At 32.8% G+C, this 24,524-nt stretch overlaps 5 protein-coding genes across 6 annotated transcripts; 2 read left to right on the forward strand and 3 right to left on the reverse strand.

Moving 5' to 3' along the window:
- Positions 1–4,695: 4,695 nt before the first annotated feature.
- LOC105127938 (HXXXD-type acyl-transferase family protein) lies at positions 4,696–6,857 on the forward strand. Its single transcript, XM_011029413.1, has 2 exons — positions 4,696–5,778; positions 6,086–6,857. The coding sequence occupies exons 1-2, from the start codon at positions 4,967–4,969 to the stop codon at positions 6,618–6,620; spliced, it is 1,347 nt and encodes a 448-aa protein (XP_011027715.1). The 5' UTR covers positions 4,696–4,966; the 3' UTR covers positions 6,621–6,857.
- Positions 6,858–11,202: 4,345 nt separating this feature from the next.
- On the forward strand, positions 11,203–13,355 carry LOC105127940 (magnesium-chelatase subunit ChlI, chloroplastic). Its single transcript, XM_011029416.1, has 3 exons — positions 11,203–11,427; positions 11,614–11,729; positions 12,100–13,355. The coding sequence occupies exons 1-3, from the start codon at positions 11,343–11,345 to the stop codon at positions 13,150–13,152; spliced, it is 1,254 nt and encodes a 417-aa protein (XP_011027718.1). The 5' UTR covers positions 11,203–11,342; the 3' UTR covers positions 13,153–13,355.
- Positions 13,356–13,725: 370 nt separating this feature from the next.
- On the reverse strand, positions 13,726–15,815 carry LOC105127939 (nudix hydrolase 15, mitochondrial-like). 2 transcript variants are annotated; one of them, XM_011029414.1, is made up of 4 exons: positions 15,398–15,813; positions 15,137–15,279; positions 14,137–14,256; positions 13,726–14,051 (listed from the first exon to the last, which is right to left on the reverse strand). In XM_011029414.1, exons 1-4 carry the CDS (start codon positions 15,627–15,629, stop codon positions 13,830–13,832), a joined length of 717 nt encoding a protein of 238 aa, XP_011027716.1. In that variant the 5' UTR covers positions 15,630–15,813; the 3' UTR covers positions 13,726–13,829. The 2 variants fall into 2 exon arrangements, with proteins under 2 accessions (XP_011027716.1, XP_011027717.1); XM_011029415.1 differs by lacking the exon at positions 14,137–14,256 and having other exon boundaries at positions 15,398–15,815.
- A 1,895-nt stretch (positions 15,816–17,710) lies between these two features.
- LOC105128107 (nudix hydrolase 15, mitochondrial-like) lies at positions 17,711–20,038 on the reverse strand. The gene is made up of 5 exons (XM_011029632.1): positions 20,001–20,038; positions 19,380–19,663; positions 19,112–19,254; positions 18,445–18,564; positions 17,711–18,344 (listed from the first exon to the last, which is right to left on the reverse strand). Exons 1-5 carry the CDS (start codon positions 20,036–20,038, stop codon positions 18,126–18,128), a joined length of 804 nt encoding a protein of 267 aa, XP_011027934.1. The 3' UTR covers positions 17,711–18,125.
- Positions 20,039–20,685: 647 nt separating this feature from the next.
- LOC105127941 (nudix hydrolase 15, mitochondrial-like) lies at positions 20,686–24,176 on the reverse strand. The gene is made up of 4 exons (XM_011029417.1): positions 23,676–24,176; positions 22,800–22,942; positions 21,248–21,367; positions 20,686–21,166 (listed from the first exon to the last, which is right to left on the reverse strand). Exons 1-4 carry the CDS (start codon positions 24,028–24,030, stop codon positions 20,942–20,944), a joined length of 843 nt encoding a protein of 280 aa, XP_011027719.1. The 5' UTR covers positions 24,031–24,176; the 3' UTR covers positions 20,686–20,941.
- Between the last annotated feature and the right edge of the window lie 348 nt (positions 24,177–24,524).

Raw genomic sequence — 24,524 nt, forward strand, 5'->3', positions numbered from 1 at the left:
TGACAGTCGAGTTAACTACTAAAGATTTTTTTTCCTTGACCTTTGCAGTACTCTTTTCAAATCTATGACCTTCAAGCTTATTTCTCCTTGGCTCTTGTATAAGTAATAATAAGCTTTCAACCACCACGATGTCAAGTTCCATATCATGTGCTCAAGTAGCCAATTCTTCAAAAGACTTCGGTTTAATGCCTTATAAAATATGGCGTAGTCTCCAATACATCCCTTGAATGCACATGTCTAGCGCAGAAGTTTTAGTGAGTCAATCTCTACAATTAAGGCTAAGGTTTCTCCACTGATAAATGTAATTGATGACAAGCTCTTCCTTCCATTAATATGCATTGGTGAGTTTAATCATGCTAACCACATGACGAGTGCTGTAAAAACGGTTAAGAAACTCGCACTCTAGTTGCTTCCAAGTATCGATCAAGCTAGACTCCAAGTCAGTGTACCAATTGAAGACATTACTTTTCAAGGAACAAACAAACTATTTTACTATAAGATCGATATTAGTTCTAGCATTGTTGCAAGTCTCCACATAGTGAGCGATATGTTGCCTAGGATTCCCTTTGCCATCTAATTGTTGAAACTTTGGTGGTTGATAGTTCGAAGACATCCTTAGCAGGTCAATTTGTTAGGTGTATGGCTTCGTATAAGAATATGAGGGTTGAACTGAGCTTCTACTTGGTCAGTAATGGCTTCCTTGATGAGTTCTTTTAATTGGTTCATGGTGAAGATGCCATGAATAATACTATGTATATTCCTCGCAACTTTGATTGTAGAATCCTCAATGATATCTAATTAATCTACTTAAAAAGCCTTGGTAATCGAGGTTTGGCCTTCTTTGTTCATGCTCTCAAGTTTGTTTATCAACTTTGTTATCTCGTGGTTTTTTACCTTGAGTGAAGTCGAAAGCCTCTTGATGAGTTTTATCAAGTTAGCCATTTAATCCTCCAAAGATATTGCCCCGGTCATCATCACTGACATGGTGCCAAAACTCGAAGCCTTACTTGGTGATTGACATAGAGAATTTTTCATGGGTGAATTGTTAAAGCCACCTTGCATGCTAAAAAGAATTTCATACGCCCCATTTGACTTTTATAGTGGAGTTACTTGCTTCATCTTTAAGGCATGATCTTATGCCCCTCTTGCATTTGAAGTTGATGTTAATTTGAGAGCTGGCTTAATTAGTACATACAACTTGACGATGGATTTTGTTTTCAATAACGGAGTCGAAGAATCTTCAATGGTATGTTGATGACTTGAATAAGTAGCCTTATTGCTTTTCAAAGTGACAATGGTGATCATGTTCCTCCTAGTTGCCATTGAAAGGTTGTTGAAAATTCTTTCATAAAAGGAAGATGAAAGGTAGAGATGTCCCTAGTCGAGTTGCAAGAAATTTATAAACATAATTTTAAGCACCTAAAATTAAACAAGTACACGAGTATAAATACATGATTTTATTAAATACATGACAGGATATAATCTTTATCTAAAATATTATTTCAAAAAAATAAGGCAATCCTCTAATTATTCCCTTGGATTTAATGTATGGTGACTTGATTTATTTGAGAAATCAAGTCAAGATTTCTGCTTTGCAAGAATGTGAATTTGGGCATGTATTGCAAAACGAGATTTGGTGATTTGATGCTTTGAAGAGTACCTTTGATTTGTCTTCAAAGTGTGTTGAAGAACTCTTATGAGGCATTGAGACTTAATCCAATAGAGCTTCGTTCTTTATAAACTTTAAACATAGATGAAAAAGGCTTGAGAACTTTTTGAGAGAGCTTTCTTACATGAAAAGGGGGAGAAATTTCTCGCTTGAAGAGCTTGTCTTAAAGGAAATTTGTATCTTTCAGAATCCTTCCTCATTTCTCTAGGTTGAGGCCCTTTATTTATAGAGATCTGCAGGGGCTCTCAGGTCCTTTTTCAATGTCATATGGCATAATTTTATTGGTTGATATTTATTGATGGGATCTTGCATTTATGACAAGATATCTTGATGGGATCTTGCATTTACAACAAGATATCTTAAATATCTCATCCCAGGTATCAACCTTTTCTTAGTCAAGAAATATATGAAGGCTCATTTAATTTCTATGTCATTTATTCAAATTTTAATTTATTCTTTTTTTAAAAAAAATAAAATAAAGAAAAATTTTGATTGGTCTTTTTTTAAAATAAAATAAAGAAAAATTTTGATTGGTAGAAAATTTATGTTTCTACACAGAGACACTCTTTTTTTGACACGTTTGGTATCGTTATAAAGATCTCAATAATATAATTTTAACCATGCCTTGAAAGACCAAAAAAAAATTTCAATAGAGACACTCTATTTTCAACACACTTAGTATCATTATAAAACATTTCAACAAGATAACTCTAACAATATATTGAAAGACCACCAAATAAGGTTGTAATTTGGTAAGAGTTTTGTTTGGGGTTAATTTATGGTTAGTTACAACCCCGTATGGTAGTCTTCTAAAGTGTAGATAGAATGATTTCATTGAGATCTTTCTAACAGTATACATGTGTAAAAATAAAGCCTCAATGTGTCTTCGGTAACCTATTTTTTCTTTTTCTTTTTTCTTCCACGTTTATCTCTTTTACCATAACAATTTATCTCTTCTCTCATTCTTAGGTATATCTTGAATCTCATCTTTTGACCTTTAGATTGTTATAACACTTTGGGTTGACTTTTGTTAAGGTTAATTAATTTATAAAAATTATACATTTTGAAACATTCTTCATGGTATGAAAAGTTTTTCTAATAAAAAAATTTATGTTAGCTATAGTGAAGCATAGACACATAGCTAGTTATCCACTCTAATAACAAAAAAACTAGGGTAAAACCTCAACTACTTTATTGTTTATATAAATAGTGAAATTGTTTATATAAATAGTGAAGGAGTTGCTCTTGTTTTTTTCCTTCTTTTTGTTAATTCTATCTTCTTCTTTTTTTTCAATTGAATCCTTTTTAGTTTTATTTTTTGTTTCAATTTTATCATGTTTATTGATTTTGAATTGACCTTCATAATTTATTTGGGTTTGTTTTTTATGAGTTTATCACACTCTCAATCAAACATTATGATATTTGTTTGGTACTCAATTTTACGAGTGTCTGTTTTTATTATCATTAAATAAAAAATAGTTAAAAGAAATAAACAAGGTTGTTAAGCCTAATGATGTCCATGATTTGGATGATAGGTCTAATAAGTTTAATTGCGAAGCCCAAGTCAATTCAATATGTCATTGTCTCAATATTAAAAAAAGTTGTTATCTTGAATTTTCTTAAGTCAAGCCACGCTTTTTACTAGTCATCCGAGTTGTGTTTGGACCCACAAAGTTGACAGGGTCACATTGGAGCAACTCCTACTTGGGTCAATTTTAAAACCAGGCTAGACAAGGAGTCAGGTCGAGAGATTTAAAGGTTGACTCATTAGGTTGGTCTTTTTCTTTTCTTTTTTTAAATTCTATCTTTGATTTTTTTTCTTTTTATTGAATTTTTTTATTTTTTTTATCTTTCAATATTTAGTTGATTTTGAATTGATTTTCATAATTTATTTTGATTAGTTTTTTATAAGGTTATCGTAGTTTCAAACAAATATCCTAGTATTTGATTCATGCTTAATTTCTTAAGTATCCATTTTAGTTTTTATATTATTAAGTAAGAAATAGTTTTAAAAAAACTGTTAAACCCAATGAAATTCATGATTCGGGTTATGAATTTAACAGGTTAAGCTGTAAAACCCAAAACGATCCAATATATCTCCATCTGAATCTTAAAATAAAAAAGAAGTTATTTTTAATTTTTTTTTAAAAGTCAATCCACACATTTTAATGATCAGTTAAATTATTTTTTAACCTATCAAGTTAATTGGATCAAGATAATTTTCACGTGAATTATTTTTAAATTTATACTAAATAAAAAGTTACATTTAAAAATTTTAAAATTGACATACCTGTTAAGTTAGATTTCATAATAATATTAAATAATTTTATACCAATAAAACATATTTTTTCATGTGAAAAAAAAAAACGGTACGTGCAGCTTAGTGTGAGCAGTAAACTAGTGGCTTCTAAATAAATAAAAAGAAAACACCGTAGTCAATAGAATTGAATGCAAAAAACTTGTTGCTCCTTAAAACTCGGGATGGATTATTTTATCTGGCACCACCATGTAATGGTTGCTCAAAGGGTGGGCTGCTCTCAAGTTACATGACCTTTCGAGAAATACTGGCCTATAGCCCGAATTATTTTTAATTTAGGGCCGGCATATATTTTTCATGGATATATAGGCTGATTGGAACCAACAAAAGAAGTAAAAAACAAATAAATTCTAGCCCTTGAAAAATTAAAATTAATTACAAATGGGGATATAATTAATTTCAAGATTATATATATATATAAGATAAAAACATGATTTGCAGATAAAATGTTATTGCTAAAGTTTTATATAGACAATCATGTTTCACATGAGAGAAGATAAATATCATGAATAAATAGATAATGATTAATTTGTTATTTAAAAAAACAGATATTCTGTTTGTTTTTATTAAAAACGTTTTTAAAAAAAATTAAATTTTTTTATTTAAATTAATATTTTTAAATTATTTTAATATACTAATAAAAAAATACTTGGAAAGAAAAGATTGATCACAGTATCAGTATCGTTGCGTATATGTAAATTAGCCACCTAACATCATATTGACTTTCGATTTCTTAAATACAAATTCATACAAGTAGTTATGGCCATGGCACGCTACACGTCGCCCCCTCCTACACAGCAGCATTATTCAACCCGCCACTCTTGTTGTTATGCATGTCCTCCTCAGAATCCAAGAGGCCATTAGCGAACAACTACTGATCCATAAATCAAAGCACCAAATAACCCACCTAAGATCTCGACAACAGCAACAACATTAAATAGTAGCATCCGCCTAGAAACAAAACTACACTATCGACAACAATGGAAGAAATTCACATAAAAGAAACCATTCCAGTTCGCCCTTCTACGCCCCCTTTCTCTCAAGACCATACACTCCCTCTCTCCCACCTTGACACCGACCGCAACCTTAATGTCACATTTCGCTACCTTCGTGTCTACGTTAACACCACCACCAGCAATGGTCTCCATCCTTTCAACGTCATCGCGGCTGCGCTTTCCTCTGCTCTTGTTCACTACTACCCTCTTGCTGCCACTCTCCGCCGAGGCCAGGTGGATGACCGTCTGGAGCTGTTTTGCTCTCGGGACCATTTAGGTGTGCCTCTTATCAATGCAACTGTAAACTGCCCGTTGGAAAAACTAAACTACCTCGATGACTCGGACCCGAATTTTCTGGACGGGTTAGTTCCTGACCCGGTTCAAGATTATGGGCTGGCTAACCCGTGTGTTCTCCAAGTCACGGTGTTTGAGTGTGGTGGATGGACATTAGGTGCTGCCATACACCATGGTTTGTGTGATGGGCTTGGGGCAACCCAGTTTTTTAATGTTATGGCAGAGTTGGCACGTGGTGTGGGTCGGATTTCAGCTAATCCAGTTTGGGACCGGGCGCGCTTGTTGGGTCCGAGAGACCCGCCCCGGGCTGAGGGAGTGGTGAGGGAGTTTTTGGGCTTGGAGAAAGGGTCTGAACCTTACGGTCAGGTGGTTGGTAAGGTTGTGAGGGAGTGCTTTCCTGTGAAGGATGAGTGGTTGGAGAAGTTCAAGAAGGTGTTGTTTGAGAAGAGTGGCTCTAGTTTTACCACGTTTGAAGCCTTGGGTGCATTCATATGGCGGGCAAAGTAAGTCATTAGGTAGTTTGTGCATCACTCAGCATCGCCATTACTTGATGGTTGCATTTCATATTTTTGCCTCATTTGCAAAAATTAAAAACAAAAAACAAAGTAGAGGTCAATTAGCAGGTGGTATATAAGCCAATCTTGCATGTTCTTGGCTCTTACTTGGGAGAAAAAAAAATAATAATGATATTCAAACTCAAGTCAAGATAAATTATTTTATTGAAACTATAGAAATTGCCAGCTATATTCAATGTATTATGGCTTGGATCATGTTGTCTCTCTTAATTCTAATTCATCATTGACTTAACAGGGTTAAAGCCTCGGGGGTTCCAGGTGATGAGAATGTGAAGTTCGCCTACTCAATCAATATACGAAAACTGGTAAAGCCACCATTACCCGCTGGCTATTGGGGCAATGGTTGTGTTCCGATGTATGCTCAACTCCGTGCCAGAGAGCTGATAGAGCAACCAGTTTGGAAAACAGCTGAGCTGATTAAAAAGAGCAAAATCAATGCAACAGATGAGTACGTCCGCTCATTCATTGATTTTCAAGAACTACATTATAGAGATGGCATTACAGCAGGAAACAGAGTGAGTGGGTTCACAGATTGGAGGCACCTGGGACATTCAACTGTTGATTTTGGGTGGGGAGGTCCGGTCACTGTCTTGCCACTTTCAAGAAAACTACTCGGAAGTGTTGTGCCGTGCTTTTTCTTGCCTTATTCTTCTGCAAATGCCGGCAAGAAGGATGGGTTCAAGGTGCTGGTAACCTTGCAAGAAACACACATGCCTGCCTTTAAGAAAGAGATGGAGAAATTTAGCAGCCAAGATTTTGACTTGTCTTGATTTACATGCTAAATCCCTTCAACCATTTCTATATCTGTAAGCATGCCACTCTAGAGCTAAATCTGCACTCCACAGGGATTGCTAAAATTGTGATGACTCTTGGTCAGAATAAGAGAATTGGATAATGAACAGCTGGTCGTCTAATATTGCATTGGTTCTTCAAGATTTATATGATTGAAACTATCTGAATCACAGAGATTGCTCAGTAAAGTAAATATGGGCAAATAGTTTATTGAATTGTTGCTTTAAGAAAATTTGTATGACTATTTTAATTATTATATCATAACTTAGTCCTTATAATTTATCAAAAATAACTATTCAGTCCCTGTTGTGTCAGACATAATTAAATAGTTCCTTGATTGATAATCCTCAATTTAGTGGTTTTTTTCCTTCTAAAACTATCTTCTTTTATAGTCTAATTTCGCCATTTTACGTTCTCTTTACTTATTTATTTTTCTTGGAACAAAAATACTATATTATAAACCATTTTAAAAATATAAAGATTAATTACATAATTTTTAAACTACAAGGATTAATTATTTATTTTTTCTGAACTGTAAGGACTAAATATAATCTGCTTCTATTTAGGTGGTTGTTCATTGTTTTTTAATTTGGATTATTGAATAAAAATCGTCTTGTACTCGTAAAACAAAGTCTCACAATAAAAGGGTAAAATAGCACCAAGAATTATAAGACCATGATCCAAACATTAATGTTGAGAAACTTGGATTCGTTTTAATTTTAACCGATCATTCACTCGCTATATACGCCAAGGATTATATATTGAATATAAAAGATTTTCAGAACTTGCTAACATATTTTCTTAGAATAAAAATAATGTGAGGGTTGATTAATATGACATAGTTTACTTATAGAGTCCAATGATAAAATCGGTAAAATATAATTGTGATTTAACATAAATTAAGATAATATATTTTTAAATATTAAGATGGTAGTATATTATATTGATCCAAATCAACCGAGTTTACTTATCAAATCCTCAACATTAGTCATGAAATCAAGATAATTTTATAGAATGCAAGTTTAAATAAATTATAAAATTTAATTTTTAGTTAATCAAATATTAAAGAATAAAATTATAAAAAAATTCATTAAGAAATAATATGAATTAACCCACCAAACTCATAACCTAGAAGATGAGACTTAAGATAATTTTATAAAAAGTAAAACAAAATAAATTATAAAATTTAATTATCAATGAATTTAATATTAAAAAAATAAATAAAAAAAATAAAATCAACTCAAATTCCATAAAATGACCTAAATCATAAGATCTAAATAATCCTATAAAAAATAAATTAAAATTATTAACCTAAATAATCCTATAAAAAATAAATTAAAACAAATTATAATATTTAATCTTCATTAAATTCAATATTGAAAAATTAAAATTAAAAAAAAAACAATAAATTTTCTTTCTCTATTTGTTAATGTTAGTCTTGATCCTACAAATTAACATCTTTGGTATTATTATTATTATTATTAAATATATTTTAAATGTGTCGTACCTGATATCACGGCACCCTTAAAAATTAGTATTTTTGGAAAAAATGGATATCTGGCATCCTATTATTTGATGGGAAATATTCTTGTTTAAGGAGTCACCACTTAGTATTATGATTATTAAAAACTCTAACTAGTCAACAGAGATTCTATAGTACGAGATTGATTATGTGTAAAAGGAAATATATTATTACCCTTTAAACATTCTGCCTAAAATAGGCTGCATTGCTAATCTTTGTCATTGATTGCAAAAGGAAATATATTATTACCTTTTAAACATCCTGCCTAAAGTAAGCTGCATTGCTAATCTTTGTCATTGATTGCTAACATTTTTGTTGGTTTACACTATGATGGTTTGTTTGTAATATTCCTGACTCTAGTGCCAGTAAATATTCAACTACGGATATTTCCAACTCTGGCGTTGGTAAATATTACGTAGGTATCAAAAATGAATAAATTTAAATTTTTTTTTTATTCCTGACTCTGACGTCAGTGAATAAACAAATAAAAATCAATTTATTTTTATGCATACACATTACTTTTATTTTTATGTAGTTAAATAAAAACAAAATATAATAAAATAAAATAAAATAAATTTCAATAAAACAAAACAAAATAAATTTATATTAGTATTTTTATTCCTGACTCTGTCGTTAGTGAATAAACTAATAAATTTATTTTATTTTATCTTGTGTTGCATGCATATTTTTTATTTTTATATAACTAAATAAAATATAATAAAATAAATTTGAATCAGTATTTTTATTTTAACTCGAGTGTTAATAAACAAAAATAAATAAATTCATATTTATATTTATATTTTTTACATACATAATTTTTATTGTTATTATTATTTTATTCTTTATTTATATTTTTGGACCCAACCTACATGTATTGGGCTAAACTCAACCATCCTAACCTGATCACTAGCCCAAACAATGACCCGACTAGGCCAAATCAAAGACAGCATGCATGAAATCACTTCACGGGTGCATGAATAGTGTGAAGGTAATTAAGTTACCTTCACACAGTGTTCTTGCAACACTAAATTGAAATAATGAAAAACAGGTTGAAGAATTGGCGCACCTGCTTCTAGAGATGGCGAAGAAGGCTGTAACGCTGGTGGTTGCTACTCTTGTTCGACTGTTTTCCTTTCTCTCCCTGCTGTGTCCACTGCTTTCTCTCTTCTTCTCAGTTCTTGATGTGCACAAACCAAGAAGGATAAAGGGTGGTTTTCTTTGATCTTCTTGTGATTTCGGGTTCTTCTTTTTTGCAGGGATGAGGGCAATAGCAAGGCTTATTCTTGTCTTGCTGTTGCTCCTCCTCTTTCTTCTCTTCTCTATGTGAATTTCTTTTTTTTTTTTTTTTTTGCTTTGTTTTCGTCTATGTTTTCTAGTTTCGGGTTGTGTTATTTTTCTCTCCCTCTTAGTTTCTTCTCTCGTGCTTGTTTTTTTTTTTTAGTTTATGCTCTGTTTTTGCTCTACTTTTTTTTTTCCTGTTCCTCCCCTGGTTTCTGGGTTTGTTCTTTTCCCCTTGTTCTAGGTTTTCTTCTCCCTTTTATAGAATCCCCAGCTGATTGCCTCTAACCAGTCTTGACTTTGCAAGACTATTATCTTCCACGAACGAGATCGTGAGTGAGAGACGTGGTCTTTGATTGGATCGAATCCGTTACAGATTTTCAGCCTGTTAAATCGGGATGGAGAAGACGAACACGGTTGTTCCACCACGACGACATTTCAGCAATAATGGATTCCACCAACAATGACAACGTTTTAAGAAGCAATGGACATTTTTATTTTGACCCCTGAACTTTGAAAATTCAGCAATTGAACCTCTAAGCAATTAAAAATTCCTTTTAATTTTGCCCCTTTGGATTAATTTCAATTAAATCCCTAAATTAGAATACTATTTACAAAACAATCCTTAATCCCCGGATTATTCAATTTGATCCTTAATTAATTCTTTTAATTTTGCCCTTTTGGATTAATTTCAATTAAATCTCTAAATTATAACACTATTTACAAAACAGTCCTTAATGTTTGGATTATTCAATTTGACCCTTAATTAAATATTCAATTTTTAATTCTTTCAAAATTAATCAATTAACTCTTAAATTTTATAATTACATCCCCAAACTTCAAATTTTGTGTTGTCTTAATCCTATTGTCAACTATATTTAATTTTTTTTATTTTGTTTAAAAATTAGGTTATGATAATTATCCCTTCTTTATAATATTTACAATATAAAAACATTGAAAATTTTTATTTTCTTGAGTTTTGTGTAGTAAATTTATAAAGAAAGTAGATACAAAATATTTTTTTTAAATATCGAAAATATATAATATTTACAGAGAAAACAGGTCACTTAAAAAACAACCTATTTTTTTTAATCAAAAAAGAAATTGCATGTGTACAAAATATTTTTTTTAAAATATCAAAAATATATGATATTTATAGAGAAAACAGGTCACTTGAAAGACAACCTATTTTTTTAATCAAAAAAGAAATTGCATGTGAAAAGATTAATTATTAGTAATTAGTTGTAGTTTACTCTTACATCAATTGAGAAATCTTGAATTTCAAATTTTCGATCTAATTCATTGGATCAATCCAATGGCTAGAAATAAAATATTTACTTGAATTTGTAATACAATTAGATGAAACAAAATTAATTCAAAATTATCAATTATTATAATTTCTAATTTCCATTAAGAAAATTAATTACTACCATTAACTAATCTCTTAACCAACCTTTCCATTAAAAGACCAAAAATTTCTTAAAAATTTAGCAGTGGCACAAAATGATACTTTAGAATATATATTAAAATTCCGAGAACGAAAATATTTTTTACAAATTTAGAATATTCTGATTACCTTTTATTTTTTATTTTTTTTAATACATTAGCAAATTTCAATTTTCAACTCCTTTTCTTTTATTTTACTATTTTTATTCTCAGAATAATTTATTTTATTTTTATTTTAAAAAAAAAAACACTGGTGACATTTATTTTTATTTTATTTTAAAAAAAAAAACACTGGTGACAAAGCAGAGGCATCTATAGAGCAAAGTGGAAGCGCATGAAATCTATCATCTTATCCTAAACCTAACAGACCAGTAGAAAACCAAATGCCAAGCTGCTGCAAATAAAACACATACAGTCATAGTAACACAAACCTCTTCTTCAAATTCAGTTGCAGATGGCAACCATACTTGGAACTTCTTTCTCTGCAATCTTGGCGTCTAAACCTTTCTCCATTCCTTCTCCCTCTTTAACCTCCTCAGGTGCATTAAACAAGCTAAACCCCACTCCGTTTTTCCTCTTTAGAATTCATAATTTTACTTGTTTTTCAGGATTTATGTGCATTTGAGATTGACCCACCTCTTTTTTATGCTTTCTTTGTGATTAGATTCTACATTTTGTGGTTTTTCTTGATGTTTTTAGTTAAGGTAGCTGATGGGTTTTTGCAGGGCTAAGTTTTGGGAGGAAGTATTACGGAGGGATTGGTCTTGTGGGTAAGAAAAGGAGGCCTCAATTTCATGTTGCAGTTGCCAGTGTTGCTACTGACATTGGCTCTGTTGAGGAGGTAAGGTTTTCTTTCCTTCTCTCTTTGCTTTCAATTGAATTGTTGTTGACATATGCTATATGGAGATCAAAATTTGATTTCTTTATTACAAAGTTGTTCATTTTTAAGAGTTATGTGGTGTTTGAATAAGATTTGAGAACTTGGTTTAGTTGAGATGTTTGTTTTTAAAGTTTAAATTTTGTCAATTAATTAATGTCTATGGCCACATTTTTAAAGTTTTTTGTCAATTAATTAATGTCTATGGCCACTAAACAATGCATCATTTCTAAGACTTTGTGGAAGGGAGAAAATTATACCTCTAGAAAGCATTATGCTAAAGAGCATGTGCTTTGCAAGGTTATATGAATTGCTGTACTTTCAACTTGTACAGGCCCAGAAGGCTGCTGCTAAGGAAAGCCAGAGACCAGTATATCCATTTGCTGCTATAGTAGGGCAAGATGAGATGAAGCTGTGCCTTTTGCTAAATGTGATTGATCCCAAGATTGGAGGTGTCATGATCATGGGTGATAGAGGGACCGGAAAGTCCACCACTGTTAGGTCCTTGGTTGATTTACTTCCTGAAATTAAGGTGGTTGCTGGTGACCCCTATAACTCAGATCCGGAAGATCCGGAGTCGATGGGTATTGAAGTCAGGGAGAGTGTTGTGAAAGGGAAGGATCTCACTGTTGTCCTAACCAAAATTAATATGGTTGACTTGCCGTTGGGAGCTACAGAGGATAGGGTGTGTGGTACAATTGACATTGAAAAGGCTCTCACCGAGGGTGTAAAGGCATTTGAGCCGGGTCTTCTTGCTAAAGCTAATAGAGGCATTCTTTATGTTGATGAGGTTAATCTTTTGGATGACCACTTGGTGGATGTTCTTTTAGATTCTGCTGCATCAGGGTGGAACACAGTGGAGAGAGAGGGTATTTCAATTTCACATCCTGCACGATTTATTTTGATTGGTTCTGGCAATCCTGAAGAAGGAGAGTTAAGGCCACAGCTTCTTGATAGATTTGGAATGCACGCACAAGTGGGGACTGTTAGGGATGCAGAGCTCAGAGTTAAAATTGTGGAAGAGAGAGCTCGATTTGACAAAAATCCAAAGGAATTTCGCGAGTCTTACAAGGCAGAGCAAGAGAAACTCCAGCAACAAATTTCCTCAGCTAGGAGTTTTCTTTCATCTGTACAAATAGATCATGATCTTAAGGTCAAAATCTCCAAGGTTTGTGCAGAGCTGAATGTTGATGGATTGAGAGGAGACATTGTGACGAATAGAGCTGCAAAAGCTCTTGCTGCCCTGAAGGGTAGGGATCAAGTAACTGCAGAAGATATTGCCACTGTCATCCCCAATTGTTTAAGACATCGTCTTCGGAAGGATCCCTTGGAGTCAATCGACTCAGGTTTACTTGTCAGTGAGAAATTTTATGAGGTTTTTAGCTGATGCCAGTATTTTTAGATGTCCACTTCTGTAATTTTTTGTAACAGTCCCTCAAATTACATTTTTTCTGTTTCTATCATGTTTTTTTTTTTTTCACGCAATCTTTGTTAAAATTTCTACAAATATAGTCATGGATTGTACCTGTTGCGGATTTTGTATTAAACTGGAGAAGATGCCATGCCTGCAATATCTGCTATTACTTATTTTATCTTCTCCTTGTCATCTGGGGGCTACATGCTTTTGTACAAGAGCTGCCAAATAACACTCCAGGTTTATTTTACAGATTCTGTTATTTGAATACTTCTTGATATCAATTACAAGAAGGTCAAGTCATGTATTCCATATGTTAAGTATGTTATGGTCAAACATTTCCCTTCTTTTTTTTAATAGTGAGCAGAAAATTTAGGAACAGTTTATCAAATGGAGAGGAAAAAAGGCTTCAGATTATATGCTGTTTTGAAACGTTTTCCATATATCTTCAACGAACATGGTTAAATGAATGGGTTGACGATTATATGCTGTTTTGAAACGTTTTCCATATATCTTCAACGAACATGGTTAAATGAATGGGCTGACAAGCCAGGGGTCTAAAGCTTGGCGATATCTTTATCAGGAATTCCATATATCTTCAACGAACATGGTTAAATGAATGGGTTGACACAAATAAAAAAGCCAGGGGTCTAAAGCTTGGCGAGATCTTTATCAGGAATTCCATTCCAGAACGTCGGCCTTCGCTCTAGAAATGCAGGCGGTGTTTGGTAGACAATTGTCGCAACTCTAATCAATATTGCAGCAGTGATAGCCCATATCATAAAACCTTTTTCCCCCGACTGATAGTCAAAGAAATGACATAGAAACTTGTCTCCCATCCACTCATCCTCGACATCTCTCCTGTTCTCGTTCTGCATTCACCATCAAAACAGAGGAAGCCATAAGTCATTTTTAGAATAATTACCATGTAAATGATAAACAGAACTAGAATAAGACCTTAAGAAACATTTCTAGGGGAACATCAAATACTGATTCCACTTCACCAGCATCTGGAGTTGGATTGAATGCTTTCTTGTCAAACAGTATACCAATCACAGGAATAACAGTCACATTAAACTGCACACAGAATCAAGAACTAGTTTAAAAACAAAACGTGTTTAGTAATGCGGTGCAAGTGTTTTTGCAAGAGTGTCAAATTTGATTTTGATGCCTTTTCATGTGCTTTTTGATGTTTTTCTAGTGCTATGTGATGTTTTTTGACATCGACATATCAAAATTATCCAAAAGTCAAAAGACATCGACATATCAAAATTATCCAAAAGTAGATGAAAAGACACCAATTTGATGCTTTTTTCAGCTCAAACGCACTATGTAAAAGGCTTTCAAACAAAATGCGAATGCGTTACCAAACACGGTCTAATTTACAAACAAAGAGAACAAGCAAAAAATCTACTAGCAGGTTCATCTAATGATCTGAAGATACTCAATGAGGATATCAGAGAGGCCTGGAAAACTTCCATTCCGGGTAAGGATGGGTAAGGACACAGAATTACTAGATGAGTTATAGATGGCTTGCAAGTTGTTAAAGATTATTAACTTCTTCCTGTCTTTCACCGTGCAGCAGACGATCTCCAGATTTAAGGCTTAAGACAACAAAAAAGTGAAGGAACCTAAATCCAAACCTCAGTTTGATGAGTGGAGACTCAAAACCCACTATTTTATTTTGTCACACTTCATTCTAAACAATGGCTTAGTTTTTTCGGATTTCTATCTTCTTCTCACTCTCCAGATTAATCAAGCAATCGACCAATTATCTTGAACCACCTCTGATTTCTGATTTGACCAGGGTCATTAAGTATGGTAAACAAAATTAGATTTCAAAGCATCCATCTTACGCTACTTTGGCAAGTGTTACTGAATTTTATGGATCAAATAAATCATCTCTTTCCCACAAAATAGCAAAATAGAAACTGAATTTGAGAAATTCAACACAAACCCTGGTCATATATGGCTCAATAACAGTGACAACATCAACAAGAGAAGGGTCCAAACCAATCTCCTCCTTAGCCTCTCTCAATGCAGTTGCTATATCATCAGCATCACCTTCCTCCCTTTTTCCACCAGGCAAGGCCACTTCACCTGCGTCGAAACACAACCTATTTGGCCCTCAAAAAGAACATAACATAATCATCATTATATTACAATGAAAAGCATGACTTGAAAGCAAACACATGACAGAAGGTGATTATTTTCATACCTGAGTGAGAAGAGAGTTGTGAAGAGCGTTGTGTGAGGATTACACGAAGTTCTCCACCATTTCCTTCAAAGATACAGATGAGAACTGCAGCTCTTTTGGGGTTTGCAGATTTTGGGATCCCATGTTGTCTTCTGGCCGGGTTGTTTAGATGGGGAGGAGGTTCGTAGAGGCGGAGCCGTCGAGACAATGATACGAGCTTCTGGGATTTCTCTCCCCTATTTTCAGAAGCCATTTCTTGGGTTTCGACAGCTACTTTCTGTCCTAAGATGTTTAGTTTCAGGATCTACGGTGAAATCATGTTCTTGAAAGTCAAGACCGGAATTATAATTATAATATAATTATAATTATAAAACAAACTAAAAAAACTCGGGTTTTGAAACTGTGAAGATCACTGTTCCTCATTTACAAATCCTCTGTTTATTGTACCGTACATTTCTACGTTCATTTGGGTTGCTGTATAATACGCGTTTCATGAGTTTTTTTTTTAAATAATTTTAATTAAATTTTTATATTTTTTAATTATTTTAATTTATTGATATCAAAAAAATTAATTTTTTTAATATATATATATATATATATTATTTCTTTTTTAAAAAAAAACCAAACTTTCAAAATTTTATCATAAAAAAATCATTTTTTTTTCATTTTTAATTGTTAAAAAAACACATTAACCTTTAATTTGGTCCCTAAAGTTTTGGTTATGTATTTTGTCCCTTTTGTTTTATCTTTTTACATTTCGATCCCATTGTTTTTTTTTTCATATTTTGGTCCCTGCATCTTGAGTTTCCCTTACTCATATCCTCCTACGCTCATTTCATTTCTATAATGTTTTTTTCATTTTGATTATTTTATTTTATTTCATCATCTTAAATTATATCAATATGTTGAACTCCTTTTTGAAGTGTCAAAAAATATTTGACTTTAAATAGAAAATCAATGTTATAAAATAAAATTTTAAATAAAAATATAAAAAAGTTAAAAAATAAAGATCAAATTTTATCACAAAAAAATCATTTTTTTTCATTTTTAATTGTTAAAAAACACATTAACCTTTAATTTGTTCCCTAAAGTTTTGTTATGTATTTTGTCCCTTTTGTTTTAGCTTTTTACATTTCGATCCCATTTTATTGTTTTTTCATATTTTGGTCCCTGCATCTTGAGAGATGAGAAATAATATTTGCCCAGCAACATTGTGACCTATAAGACTTATCTTGGTATCAAAACTTAAATCTTGACTTTCTTATTACTAAAAATTATTAGAATTTTTAAAAAAAATGACGTGTTCTTTGCCCAAACAAGGATGAATAATATTTCATTCATTCTATTAAAAAAATACAGGTAAATAATGTTTTGTCTACCACTTTTTTTATATATATAAAAGAAAGTCAAACACACAACATTGTTTTTTCAGACCCACAAACCTCTGTATCTTTCTTTTAAGCTACACATGCTTGCTGTCTTGCCAAGCCTAGACGTGCCCAACTTATTTGATAAACAACCCTTAACCTTTTATATTTTATTTCTTTATTTTATTTTTGAGTTTTGGAATTAAATTATCTTAAAATAAGTTTGTTAAAATGATATTTAAACAATTATCCAATTATATCATAGTTTTCAAGAAGATTAGAGCTTTCTATAATAATATTAGTCATTATTTTATGAATAATTATATATTAACCTAATATGCAAAATTTCTCAAAATCTTGCTTGTTTTAAATAATTTTCTTAGATTTATTATTCTTAAATTTATTCATATAGATATGTGAAACAGATTAATTCATGGTTTTTTTATTATTATTATTAAAACTTGCTTTCACAATCATAGTAATTTTTTATTTAAAAAACAATGCTTGAAATAAAAAAAAACATGTTTTCATAAAAAAAAATACATAAATAAGGAGATGATGTTTTTATTAAATGCATTTGTTCTTCTTTAATTGGAATCCTTTAATTTTAATGAATGTATTTTTAATTGTCATTAGTTTTTATTCAATAAACTATGCTTTCAATAAAAAATACATATTACTATCAAAAGAAAATACATGAATGACTGGAAATAGTTTTGAATAAAGAATATTTTTGTTCTTCAAAAGTTTAATCATTATCTTTTTTATAAATATCTATTTTGATTTTAATACTAAAAAGAGTAAAGAATCCCAAAAGATCCTTGGGATGAAAAAAAGAAGAATATGATATTAACAACCAACAGTCTCTTTCGCCTAAAGATAGTACAAGGATTTCTTTCTTATTTACTTCATATAATTCCTCTATTGTAGGAAATTCAGCCTCTTCAATGTTATTACCTGGTCTTATATCACAATCTTTTTTTGTTTTTTCCTTGAAAAGAAATCAATGCGACTGTATATTTAGTACCTCGACAACCTTACCAAGTGTAATCACAAGTTCTAGCTATCACTATAAGAGAGCAAGTCCAGTAAGCAAATGGTTACAAGCTGCAAACAACACGACACTTCATAGGAAGCTCAAGGTCATAGTCTCTACTCAGTACTCTCCAAGACAGATCATCAATGCCAACGAACAGTTGATGATGATTTGCATTTTTGATCAGGTGTGGGCTACTGTGAAAATTAAAATGCCTCTGAAGTGCTTGAGATTGATCATTTGCGTCTCTCGAATTCTGCGTAATCTTCAAACAACATGATCAAAAGTAGAGAGGTTCTAAATTTATTGTATAAAGATAGTGCTCAATACCGACAATTCAAGATCGTCAGGTATCTATAGCTTTATCAGGATTTCCATTCCAGAATGTTGGCTTTTGCTCTACAAATGCAGGTGGTCTTTGGTAGACAACTGATGCAGCCCTAATCAATATTGAAGCAGTGATAGCCCATATTGTATACATTTTACTCTCTGACAGATAATCAAAGAAGTGAAGTAGATACTTGTCTCCCATCCATTCTTTCTCCTGCTCCCTCCGGTTCTCATCCTGTATTCACCACCAGAAAAGAGAAGCCTGTGAGAACTTAGAAATGCTTCTGAAATTTAATTTCAAAGTGTAATTGATAAAAATCGAACTAGAGTAAAACCTTAAGAAACATTTCTAGGGGAACATCAAATACTGTTTCCACTTCATTCACATTGGGAGCTGGATTGAATGCCTTCTTATCGAACAGGATGCCAACCACAGGAACCACAGTCATAGCATACTGCATATGGAACCGTGATTTAGTCTAAAAACAAACTCATACACAAACAAAGAGAACAAAGAAGCACTCTGCCTGTAACTTCAATCAATAATCTGAAGAAAAATGACAGGACAACAAAGAGGCTCTAAAATTTATCATTCCAGATTCAAGAAATAGAATCATGAAATTAGTTTAAACATTTCCATAGGTTGTTAAAGATCGCATTTTATTATGTCTTCCTCTCATGGTTGACAACTTAAAACAGCAAATGCCCTAAACATCAGAATCATGAGCAAAGAATCAAACCCATGATATTCTACTCAAACTTTCCTATTATGCCAATATATTATCCATTTTGGTTCTTTTAACTCCTCTTTCCACATAATTAAAATCAACTGTATATCTTGCAACTATTTAATCTGTTCCAAGAGTGTTAAGATGATATGAAAGTATCTATAAGTAACAAATAAATAATATAAGTAATCTATATCAAACAAATCATTGACCCTCCAGAATGGTTAAGAATAATGACTAGAAAATGAATTTGCTTAATTGAACACAATCTAACCTTTGTCATGAATGGTTCAAGAACAGTAATAACATCAACAAGAGAAGGGTCCAAGCCAATCTCCTCAGTAGCCTCCCTCAAGGCAGTCTCTACATCATCAGCATCTCCTTCCTCCCTTTTCCCACCGGGCAAGGACACTTCACCTGCAATAGAACACAACCCATTTCTTCTTTCTTTAAGACATCGCATAGCCAGCAATACAAGTGTACAACCCAGTACAAACGATGACTTGATAGTTATTAACATAAAGAAAAACTCTCTTTTGTACCAGAATGAGAGGAAAGTCTTGAAGAGCGTTCTGTTAGGATCACACGCAGATCTCCATCATTTCCTTCAAATATACATATAAGAACTGCAGCTGTTTTTGGTTTTGCACTTTGTGGGATCCCATTTTGTCTTCTTGTTGGGTTGTTTAAAGAATCAGGAGGTTTATAGAGACGAAGCTGTTGAGCTAATGATAACAGCTTCTGGGATTTTTCACTGATGTTATTGTTTGGCTGTGGTCTTTGTTGTCTTAGTTGTGACTTCTTGTCAGTTTCCTTTTTCTTAAAACTTAAAAAAAGTTAATAAATTTCTTTCTGTTGCAGGAGTCAATTTTGAGAACTAATTTTCCGACTCTCAAATTGAAAAATCAGCAAGGGCTAGCGATCCATTTTATATTTTAAAAGTATTTTTAACAAAAAATTAAAAATATTTTTAAAATTAATATATTTTTAAATTATTTTAATATATTAATATTAAAAATAATTTTTAAAAGATAAAAATATATTATTAAAATATATTTTAATACAAAAAATTATTTAAAAAATAATCATAATCATTTTTTTAAACAAATTTTAAGATAGCTGGTGGGGGAGCACAGGAAACAGCTGGCTGAGGTGAGAACTACCTGGGAATTGATAGGCTCGGGCCACGGTCCATTAACATTTTGTAGATTTTGATAAATTCACCTTCGCCGTATATGTTTCTGGACCAGAGAAAACAAAGGGAGATGCATAAATACGGAAGATTTCGAAAGAGGAAAATGTGCCTGTCCATCCACGAAAAGAAGCTACTTGGTGATTCTCTTATCATATTTTTCATTTTGTCCGAAGATTAGAGAAGAAAACAAGAGCAAACATGCTATATTCTTTTCCTTTCATCCTTCATCTAATGCTGTCTACAGCTTGTCTGAAGTCTAAACCATATAAGAAGTAAATGTTCGTTCTCTAAACAACAAATCATGTTTCCAAAATGTGGGAAAAAAAACTAGTACAATTTGCAGAGACGCATAACTCTAAGACAAAAGAACATTTTTACCAAAACTAGCATCAATGAAAATCAAAGCTTTTACTTGTAGAGGCAAGCAGTTTAAGATCCCAAAAGCGGCTTCAACTATACTGTTATAGAGCCAAGTCAACGAAAGCAGGCATTAAGTACACTTCATTCTCAAATTTAGATGAGACTGAAGAAGTGCAATGCTGTTTATTAACAGCTTTGTATGCTTTAGCGGTAGGATCAGTTCAATCAAGAACTTCGCTACAGAAAAACTCGAAGTTATTCAATAGAATTAACTGCAGTTGGAAGAAAACAAATGCAATTCACTCCCCAGGAAGAATTTGTTGAAATTTGATCCAGTTAACTCCTTGCCTCTTAAGTAATCAGTCTCCTCAATTTACAATTTCCTAAATGATAATATTGCATTCTGCCTATCTACTGACAATGCTATTTAGTGCATACATTTGAATAACTTAACTGGTTCAACACGTGTGGGTTGTGAGGGTTTTTATTGAGGAAGGATGATTATTCCGAGAATCTGAGTACAATCCAACAATATTTTTCCTGAATTATTCAGCGCGTCACTGTATCATTGCTTGCACCTTTAGGAAACTTGAACCTTGGATTCTGCTCCACAAAAGCTGGTGGCCGTTGGTAGATCACTGAAGCAGCTTTAATCAAAATCCCAGCAGTTAAACCCCATATCAAGTACTTTTTATTCCCCGTTTCATAGTCAAAGAAATGAATCAGATACTTCTCTCCCATCCACTCTCTCTCCTCTACTCGTCGATTTTCATCCTGAACAAAATATTTCATGGATAGATTATTTATAAGAAAACCTAATGGTTAAGTCAGTTAATAAAAGTGAAAGACGTTAACCTTAATGAACATTTCCAAGGGAGCATCAAATACTGCTTCCACTTCAGCGGGATTTGGGGTGGGCTTGAAAGCCTTCTTATTGGTTAGAATGCCTATAACAGGAATCACTCTCAGAAGATGCTGCAAAGAAAAGCAATCATTGCTAAAACTGAAAAAAATAGACAATAACAGCTTAATTTTTTTGTGATATCTAACAGACACTTGTCAGACAATTCAAATGCTAATTAGTTGAATACACTGTCCGTCCAGACCCAAGCAATGATAGAGCACACATCATAGTTATTGACAGAGGTATTATATTGATACTGATTATTAAAACAAAAGATGACCATGTCAAAATCAGAATACTAGTCAGGAAATCCACGACTGAAGTTCTGTGGGTAACAGATTTTGGATCCTGGCCTAGAACTCATCATGGCATATGATGTGTCAGCTAAAGAAAGCAGAAATGAGAGTGGAGTAGAGAATGCACATGTGATAAAAATGCGCGCTCTTTTCCTACATAATTCCTCATATAATGAATTGTCCTATATATTTAATGCTGATTGTCACCGTTTCGTTGCAGAATATAGTTAGACAGCTAAAAGAAGCATCCTTTTGCACAATTCTGAAATCTCATGGTTAGGAGATTGTTCACCTTAAATGCCCTGACTTTAGAATAAAATTTGTTCATGTCAAAAGAGAAAGCAAAATGTGCGATAGAAAGGAGCCACTAAACTTTCAAACAACCTCATGATACACAAATGATGGATGACATTACGGATTGTGAACAGTTTACAATTATGTGATGCAACACATCTGTGTTTGCCAGTCTCGTTTAGGATGCATTCTAGCATTGTCTTCATAACTTCCAGATATGATAAACTTATTAATGGAAGCATTCCTCGACTACCTATTCTCTGAAAGGTATAAAACAATTCATTTCAATTATACTAGACCAACCACCATGACATACTTGTATGGCGAGAAGAAGTAGTATCAAGATCACTTATATGAAGAACAATGGCAAGTGAAACTTTCTAGTAACTGTCAAAATGCTATGTGGTAGGTCCAACACCATGTCAATCCCACTTACAGGCTAAATGGAAACATCAAAATTGAATAAATGGGAAAGTAAAAGAGAAATAAATCCTGCCTAGAAAATCTCTATGAACCCATCAAATTTTGGCCCCCCACTTCCTTCTCGAAGCAAACCACAACCCCCCCAAAACCCCCTAAAAAGAGTGAAGACAAGAAAGTTTACCATTTACCCACGATAACAGGGGCTGATCATAAGGTTCATTAAGGTTTGACAATAATTTTCACCTTAGTTTATGGTAATCTTATGTTAAGACAATACCTAGGTTTCATTCCACAAGGGTCACTATGGGTCTAAACCTCAAGCTTTCAACCGATATTACAAGAACAACTCCCCTGTCCCAAGCAAGTTTTGAGTCAATCATACAGGATAGTCGGTCAAATGAAATTATATGCAAATCAGCAGAAACCATCATCCATAAAATACAAAAAGTACATGAATTCCAAGAGCATAGAAGAAGCATCCTTTCCATGCCTTAGACAAAAATGGTTCAAGAACAGTAACAACGTTCACAAGTGAGGGATCTAACCCAATTTCCTCCTCCGCTTCCCTTGTTGCTGTCTCAAAATCATCCTTATCACTCTCATCTGCTTTCCCCCCAGGTAAGGAAACTTCACCTGCGACCAAAAACACTCACTTAGTGGAGTGAACAATCAAGAACCGCTCCCTATACCTTAGTCATCGATGTTGCCATTACATTTTCACTGCTTGGCCGCAAAAAGTGAAAAGAACAGGAAATTTCAACCTCAAGTCTTCATTAACAAATGATAACCAGAGGCTTTGTATTATACAAGACTCAAATTGTCCAACTAATTGAACCTCAGACAACTACCTTAACCACTCAAGCAAATCGTCAAGTTTTTGAAAATCTATTTCCTTTCTCCAATTCTTTTCAAATTCTCTTAATTTCAACAACTTTTGCTCTATCTGATCACTTCAACAATGCATGACAAAAAGACAAAATGATTCCAATTTTAAACCTTGCTTGAAAATTTGTTTAAGCATATAACAATTCACTCAAGTTGAGACTTATAATTTAAAAGCAATTACTATTAACTACATTATGCAAAAACTTAAACATTGGGATAAGTTATCTTACTGAATTGCCTTAAACTCTATTTTTCATCATGAATTGCTACAGAAATGAAAATTTTGGCACATGCATCACCAACCAAACAAAGAGGATTCAAAAGTCAGCCAGCCGCAATAACCATTCATTCAAGTGAATTAATTAACAACAGATTCCCAGAGTTAAGGAAAGAATATCTGCAAACAATCAGCATTCAAAATCTCCAATTCTCATAAGAAAAAAGAGAGAGAGATAGACAGAGAAGGAAAAAAACCACTAACCTGAATGAGTAGACAATGTGGAGGATCTCTTAGTCAAAATGACACGAAAATCACCAGCATCACCTTCAAAGATGCAGACCAAAACAGCAGCTCTATTGGGTCTAAACCTTTCAGGGTCCTTAACAATTGAGGTTGCAGATTCTTGAAAACCCACTTGGGGAACAACTTTACCTGCACTTTCCTCTATGTTTTGCTCTTCAATTTCATCTGGTGATAGAGAGGGTGGCTTGTAGAAGCGAAGCTGCTGGGCCAAAGCCACAAGTCTTTGTGATCCATAAGAGTCCATGACTGTAAAGATTGGTGCTTTATGCAGTGATGAAGACAGTGATAGCTTTGTTCTCAACAATGAAATCATGGGCTGATGATTTTAGGCATAATAGGACTATTTATAAGAGAATCAATAGCTTTGCTTGATCGGTGATTACTGCCAAGTATGCATTAAAGGAGGGAGTTTTTTTCTTTTCTTTTCCTTTTTCCCTTTAAAGGGTTTTAACAAATGTAGCAGGCCATTCAATTCAATGCCTGTATCTTATTGAAAGTGGAAACTAACTTTTTAACCCCCGTGGTAAAGTATGCACTACTTTCCTACAATGAAAAAGAGGATTATTAATTTGATATAATTAAATAAATAAATTATTATGTATGCTGATTTTTAAAAGTTTCAAACTAAAAAACAAAACAACCCAGTTTCATGAGATTATGGTTGTTTTCAATAGAAGCATCATTAATTATGTTTTTTTGGAAGTAATATTATTATTAACAATAATTAAGTTACTCATACGATAACTTTTAAACAATAAGATTACATCACTTCCTAATCATTTCTTATATCATTTAGATTTTTTTTTC

The sequence above is a fragment of the Populus euphratica genome, unplaced genomic scaffold, assembly GCF_000495115.2.
Source record: "Populus euphratica unplaced genomic scaffold, PopEup_1.0 scaffold15.1, whole genome shotgun sequence".
Lineage (NCBI taxonomy): Eukaryota > Viridiplantae > Streptophyta > Magnoliopsida > Malpighiales > Salicaceae > Populus > Populus euphratica.

What these genes read in the sequence shown, in the direction of transcription:
- LOC105127938 (XM_011029413.1), top strand. Translation starts at nt 4,967, where the DNA reads ATGGAAGAAATTCACATAAAAGAAACCATTCCAGTTCGCCCTTCTACG. An exon ending in GCATTCATATGGCGGGCAAA is followed by an intron (nt 5,779 to 6,085) that starts GTAAGTCATTAG and finishes TTGACTTAACAG; the next exon opens with GGTTAAAGCCTCGGGGGTTC.
- LOC105127940 (XM_011029416.1), top strand. Translation starts at nt 11,343, where the DNA reads ATGGCAACCATACTTGGAACTTCTTTCTCTGCAATCTTGGCGTCTAAA. An exon ending in TCCCTCTTTAACCTCCTCAG is followed by an intron (nt 11,428 to 11,613) that starts GTGCATTAAACA and finishes GGGTTTTTGCAG; the next exon opens with GGCTAAGTTTTGGGAGGAAG. An exon ending in ACATTGGCTCTGTTGAGGAG is followed by an intron (nt 11,730 to 12,099) that starts GTAAGGTTTTCT and finishes CAACTTGTACAG; the next exon opens with GCCCAGAAGGCTGCTGCTAA.
- LOC105127939 (XM_011029414.1), bottom strand. Translation starts at nt 15,629, where the DNA reads ATGGCTTCTGAAAATAGGGGAGAGAAATCCCAGAAGCTCGTATCATTG. An exon ending in ACAACTCTCTTCTCACTCAG is followed by an intron (nt 15,280 to 15,397) that starts GTATGAAAATAA and finishes GTTTCGACGCAG; the next exon opens with GTGAAGTGGCCTTGCCTGGT. An exon ending in TTGAGCCATATATGACCAGG is followed by an intron (nt 14,257 to 15,136) that starts GTTTGTGTTGAA and finishes TTCTGTGTGCAG; the next exon opens with TTTAATGTGACTGTTATTCC.
- LOC105128107 (XM_011029632.1), bottom strand. Translation starts at nt 20,038, where the DNA reads ATGTTAATGGACCGTGGCCCGAGCCTATCAATTCCCAG. An exon ending in CCGAGCCTATCAATTCCCAG is followed by an intron (nt 19,664 to 20,000) that starts GTAGTTCTCACC and finishes ACTTTTTTTAAG; the next exon opens with TTTTAAGAAAAAGGAAACTG. An exon ending in CCCTAGAAATGTTTCTTAAG is followed by an intron (nt 18,345 to 18,444) that starts GTTTTACTCTAG and finishes TGGTGAATACAG; the next exon opens with GATGAGAACCGGAGGGAGCA.
- LOC105127941 (XM_011029417.1), bottom strand. Translation starts at nt 24,030, where the DNA reads ATGATTTCATTGTTGAGAACAAAGCTATCACTGTCTTCATCACTGCAT. An exon ending in TTGAACCATTTTTGTCTAAG is followed by an intron (nt 21,368 to 22,799) that starts GCATGGAAAGGA and finishes TTTTCTTTGCAG; the next exon opens with CATCTTCTGAGAGTGATTCC. An exon ending in CCTTGGAAATGTTCATTAAG is followed by an intron (nt 21,167 to 21,247) that starts GTTAACGTCTTT and finishes TATTTTGTTCAG; the next exon opens with GATGAAAATCGACGAGTAGA.